The sequence below is a fragment of the Quercus robur genome, chromosome 3 (assembly GCF_932294415.1).
Source record: "Quercus robur chromosome 3, dhQueRobu3.1, whole genome shotgun sequence".
Taxonomy (NCBI): Eukaryota; Viridiplantae; Streptophyta; class Magnoliopsida; order Fagales; family Fagaceae; genus Quercus; species Quercus robur.
In genome coordinates this window covers 48,779,219-48,785,199 of record NC_065536.1, presented here as the reverse complement: position 1 = coordinate 48,785,199, position 5,981 = coordinate 48,779,219, and the positions used below count along the sequence as shown (strand labels likewise).

At 36.2% G+C, this 5,981-nt stretch overlaps 1 protein-coding gene across 1 annotated transcript; it reads right to left on the bottom strand.

Moving 5' to 3' along the window:
- Positions 1–3,610: 3,610 nt before the first annotated feature.
- On the bottom strand, positions 3,611–5,557 carry LOC126718161 (F-box protein At1g67340). The gene is made up of 3 exons (XM_050420246.1): positions 5,017–5,557; positions 4,644–4,806; positions 3,611–4,508 (listed from the first exon to the last, which is right to left on the bottom strand). The coding sequence occupies exons 1-3, from the start codon at positions 5,259–5,261 to the stop codon at positions 3,702–3,704; spliced, it is 1,215 nt and encodes a 404-aa protein (XP_050276203.1). The 5' UTR covers positions 5,262–5,557; the 3' UTR covers positions 3,611–3,701.
- Between the last annotated feature and the right edge of the window lie 424 nt (positions 5,558–5,981).

Below are 5,981 nucleotides of genomic sequence, written 5' to 3'. Positions count from 1 at the left end.
GTTAACTCTTTTTGAAATCTCGAAATTACAGTAACTGATACCTTCCACTCTTGATTCTTTTAAAGCATTAAAGGGAGTAAGTTACCTCATCCATCATGTGTCAACTATGTTTTTTTCTAACTTTTTTAGTGCTTCATGATCGATCACAAGTGTCTCATCACTTCGGTGCCGATTGTTGTTTCATCATAATAATAACATATGTCATATTAAGTTAAGCATTTGAATATTTGAGTTCATGTATTAATTTAAAAGTATATACAATAGTTGACATCTCTCACTATTGATATTTTTAAACATTCAAGAGAAATTGCTTCCTCATCCATTATGTGTCAATCATGTTATACTTTAGCTTTTCTAGCCTTTCATGGTTGATCATATGTGTCTCGTGTCTCTAATGCCAGTTGTTATTTCATTTCAATACTATCATAGGCCAAATTAAGTTGTTCTAAAAAGAAAATGTTGAGTATTTGGATATTAACATTCATGTATTAGTTTAAAGTATATACGGTAATTGACACCTCTCACTTTTGATACTATTAAGCATTAAAGAGAAACAGCTTCCTCATCCATCATGTGTCAACCATGTCGTTCTTTAGCTTTTTTAGCTCTTCATGATCAATCACAAAGGTCTCATCTCTCTGGTGCCAATTGTTATTGCATTGTAAAACTAACATATGTTATATTAAGTTGATTCTAAAAATTTGCAAAATAATGATAAAAATTGAGCATTTGGATATTTGAGTCCATGTATTAGTTTAAAACTACATACGGTAACTAACACTCCCACTCTTCATTATTATCATTTTTTTGAGATAGACTATTATTCATAGATAATTGTAATTATGCAGGTTATGTAATGCACCATATTTGATTCTATAAACACTTGCATAGTATCATTAGGCATGGACTTTCTTTTTAAATCTTGAAATTATGGTAATTGACACCTCATTCTCAATTTTGTTGTTGAGATAGACAGTTATTGACATTCAATTGTACTTATTCATGTCATTTGATGCACCATACCTGATCCTATAGGTCACTTACTCATTATGTATAATTAGGTGTTAACTCTATCTTTCTAAATCTCAAAATTATGGTAACTTACACCCCCCCCTCCCCCCCCCCCCCCCCTCATAAACACATAATTGCTTTTTTTTTTTTTTTTTTGGTTGAGATAGATGGTTATTAACAATTAGATAATGTGCCACACCATACATGATCTTATAGACACGTGCGCATTGTGTTATCATTGGATGTTAACTCTCTTTTTAAATCTTGAATTTATGGTAACTGACATCCCTCATTTTTATTGATTTTAAACATTAAAGAGAATCCGGTACCTCATCCATCACATGTCAATCACGATTTTCTAGCTTTTTTAGCCCTTTAAGATCCATCACAAGTCTCTCATCTCTCTGGTGCCAATTTTCACTTTGTTATAATAGTAATATACATCATATTAAGTTGAGCATTTGGATATTTGAGTTCATGTGTTAGTTTAACCGTATATAAATATTATTGGATGATAATATGGCTTAAGTGAGCACCTCAAGAATTAGATAACATTCGTATCTTTTAATAATAATGTGTATGCCTTGAGCATATATATGTACACCTTGAGCACTTCATCTATTCAATCTCATGCTCATAGATTATATGCCTAGTAACTTAATTGACACCTCTTAATCTTTTAAATGCATATATGCATCTATGGTTCAAAATCCTTTCATCCCTCCAACTATTGATGTATGATGTATCAATGATAGATGGAATTTCAATCCTAGACTACTTAGTTGACAATAAAAGAAATTAACAATTAGGCTCAATTAAATTATGCATTAAGTTATCATAAAAGTTTCTTTTATTAATCTCTTCTCAACACACTTGGTGATACAGAGTAATCATAAAATGTTATAGAGATGTGAACTTATTGTTCACTTATTATATGGAGCTAGAATGTTAATGCTAACAACATTTGTATCTCCATTTTTATGCTAGTTGATGATAAGATCCCCATTTTTCATTCATTTTCCCATTTCTCTTTTTAAGTAACCAAATAAAGCGTCATAAAAAAATGAAACCATCATCGTGTAGGCACGCAAGGAAGTTACAACCGTTTTGTTCATAAATTTATAATAAAGGTAGGTCAATATTTAGAAACGCAAGGTTTTAAAAAACTTGCTTAAAGCGACTTAGCAAATTGGTTAGGATATACCATTCACTTCAGGCCTCACCTATGCTTCCCTTAAAATGTCAGAATTAGCTGAGATATGAAATTGCCAATCACAATGAAAGAGCAACTTCCAAAACATATAATAGCATTTTTATTTTTTAATCTAAGAACAAAAAAACAAAAACAGACTCATAATGAAATTGGTTACATGCAGCCAATGGTTTTTCAAAACACTGCATGAATCCCACCTCAGTAAATTTTTGAACATTGTGCTGGGATTGGACCACTTTCTGAATCAAAGTTCTTAAGCTAACTGAATCACAATAATGATGGTAAAACAGAACTCCCACTATGAGATTTGCCTTTTTATGTATACATCTCTATTTCTTTCTCTTTTTCCTTTAAAAAAAGAGAGCTAGAATGTAAAAGAGAAAAATAATGTTCTGTTGGTCCTGTGAGCAAGCATAAAGCATTTTTTTTCCCAGCAACTATATCATCCACTTGCACAAAGCATGCCTCTCCCACTATACCATTTTCTTATTCTGTTTCCTTTAATATTTTCTATATCTATGACTACGCTTCTTGGTCAATCACTTGTTCTGTCCAACCCTTTTTGACTACCAAAAGGCCCATGAAAAAAGCTTAAAAGGAAAACAAACATAATAATGTGATAATTTATTGATATGATGCGTTATGTCTCCTCTCCATATATTACCTGTCTCTCACTTCAGCCTCTCTCTTTCTTTTGTACTGAAAAAATGAGTGGTTTTTAGCTTTTACTCACTGAAATCTAAATTTTCTATCTAGTAGATAGTGTCATTCTGTGTTTTTTTTTTTTTTTTTTTTTTTTTTTAATGTTAGAAATTTGACTTTCTCTATCATCTAAGATAAGAAACAACCATATCTTTACCCCAAAGGAAAGCCACAATTTCCAAGCAATAAATGCTGATTTATATTTTGCCAGTTTGGTTGTACATCCTATCCCAGTACCTAAATTTGTTTTTATTTGATTCTATTGGACAAAAAAGTTCTCCTCACACAAAATATATGAAAGATTACCATACCCAAAATTCCAAGATCCACCAAATTTAAAGAAAAATGGCTCAAGAAAGTGAATTATAAAGAATACAACATTATCGAAAATTTGCAGTTTTACTTTACCGAAATAAAGTCTGATGACAACCTGAACTTCTCTACAGTAAAAAAAAAAGTACCATTAAAAAAAAAAAAAAAAAAAAAAAAGGAGTAAAAAACAGGAAAAGGAAAGAAAAGAAAGGCTCCCTCTGATTTTCTCCGAAAAAACAACTCTATACAAAGAAAAAACGGGTGCTGCCACCTAATACTGGCCATATAAAAAAAAAAAAAAAACTATGTTTATAATTTTTCCCCCAAAAATGGCCATATTTTCTTTCTTTTCTTTTTTATCTCTTTAACCTCTTTTTTTTTTTTTTTTTTTTTTTTACTTTGTCCTAGTAACCCACATTATCTGGCGTAACCGTTCCGTCATCTTCACCGTTAATACTTGACTTCAACTGTCTGGCATGACATCATCGTTCCCATTAACTCCGTCTTCGCCTCCTCCATCACCACCGTTATCTCCATTCCCGTTACCGTTTCCGTCAACGTCACCTTCCTCGTCGACCCACCGTTCCGTAGGTGTACACTCCGCCTTGTGCTTCATCTTCCAATCAAGCGCCTGGCAAGCGCGTGAGCAGTAATTCACGGTTCCACAAACTGAGCACCGACGAAACTCGTGTCTCCTAGTTTCCGGTCTACCACACCCCGCGTGCGAACACAGCCTCAAACCCGGTCCGGGAATCCCAGCCCGAGCCGCGAACCACTCTGACATGAACCGGTTCGCCGGGTGAGCCTCTGGGGCCGGAACGTTGCAGCCGAAATCGCTTAACAAGGGGCAACCACCACCGCCGCCGCCGCCGCTGTTCACGGTTCGTGGATGAGGATGTGGGTGTGGGAGAGGAAGTGGGTTCCACGTGAAGAGAGGGCGCGTGGGATTCGCGGATGTGGAAAACACCGCCGCGAGTTCTCTAGCGTTGGCTTGGACGAGGAACCGGCGACCTTCGGTTATGTTTTGGCGAACGCCGTAACCGTCTTGGAGACAGTGACCAAGCTCGCGAAGCGCGTCGATGTGGCCCAGAAAAGCCGCACGCGCGCACAAGGCCACGCCGGCTCTCAAGTCCTTGTCGTTTTTGGTGCCTCCGCTACCGTTGAACTGAATCACGGCAAGCGAGTACAGTGCCTGCGCGTGAGAGCTAATTGCCGCTTTGGCCATTAGAGAAGCCCCGCTTCCTCGGTTGTGTAAACAGTAAAATCGAATCTGCAAAAGATAAAAAAAAAAAAAGAATGTTAAAAAACTTGTGTGTTGAAAAAAAGCATTTGAAAAATTGAAAAACAATGAAGTATGTATATGATGTTATATAGTGAAAAAAAAAAAAGAAAAAAAAAGACTAACCATGCCGAGAGTGTAACAGGCTTCGACGTTTCCGGCATCTGCGCAGAGTTTCAAGAAGCGATGAGCTAACTCGGACCAGTTCTTGGCTCTAATGGCGAATGTTTTCTGAGAAGTTTTTGATAACACTAAGGAATTAAGTCCTAAACCGTTTAACCTCCTGCACCTGAAAAAGTTCGTTGCATACAACAATCAGTTACATCAGATTCAAAACTCAAAAACGACCCATCAATATCAGGTATTTTACTACGTTAAAAAAAAAATAGTCTTTATTGTTTTTTCACATTTAGGAAATGAAATTCAGACCACAGTTCCGATTGAAACTCCGGTGAAATGGTCGGAATTTATTTTTCAGAAGGAAAGAAGTGGAACATACGTGAGGAGAACGTTGGCGAAATCGGAGGGGCAAGTGGCGGAGGAGCTGAGTTTGCAGAGAATGGAAATGACGAGATCGTCCGGCAAGGAATCGAACAAGTCACGCTTTCCAGCGATATCAGAAGAATTCCGGCTTCTTTTCCGGTAACTAACTTGTTCGGCGGCGAAATCTCTCCTTCGCTTCACAACTCTCATGTTCTTATCTTCAACAACTCTAGGATAACAAAGCCCTCTCCTTGTTCTCATATCTCTCTAACTCTCTCTCTCTCTATCTAAATGAAAAATCTTATCTTTTTATAACTAGTTTGCGTCTCTCGCTCTCTCTCTCTAAAAGGGAGACAGGCTTTTATATAGATGGGAAATGAGAAATGAGGGAAAGCCTTAGAACTTATAAGAAAGGCTTTACAAATCCAAGGAGACCACAACAAAAACAACGACACAAGGCCGAATGCTTATAAGGAAAACAAGAAAAAATGTTTATTACAATTAAATAGAAGGGGAGAGAAGTGGGTTTACTTCGAATTACACTTCTACCCTTCTATTTGTCGTTTCTCCGGTCAAACGGCGTTGACCAGATCCGTCCATTCGTCGTCGGTTTGTTTTTCGTCTCTCTACCTCTGTGTATTTTTTGTACTACGAAAAAAAATTGAAAAATCCTTGTCCCTTATCTGCACGCTTTGAACGCACAATCAAACTCTTTCTTTCGTTCTCTCTCTTTATGTAAAAAAGAGTGGTGAGTCTCGCTCTTTATTTATGCTTGTTCGGTACAGGTGTGTGTATGTGTTTCAGGCTCTAATTTTCTCTCTCTCTCTCTCTCTCAAAATTTTATTTGCGGTTTTAAAAAAAAGGCCAAGTAAAAAAAAACAAACCAAAGTGAAAACTAACTTCGGTTATTTTTTTTTTGTTTTTCAACATTCAAATTTCATCCACGAGGGTAAAACAACATACTCGATAATTTCGGGCGCG

Bases quoted from the DNA above. Each gene is read 5' to 3' on its own strand.
- LOC126718161 (XM_050420246.1), bottom strand. From the start codon at position 5,261: ATGAGAACAAGGAGAGGGCTTTGTTATCCTAGAGTTGTTGAAGATAAG. The intron at 4,807-5,016 runs GTATGTTCCACT...GAACTTTTTCAG, and splicing joins TTCGCCAACGTTCTCCTCAC to GTGCAGGAGGTTAAACGGTT. The intron at 4,509-4,643 runs GTTAGTCTTTTT...TATCTTTTGCAG, and splicing joins CCTGTTACACTCTCGGCATG to ATTCGATTTTACTGTTTACA.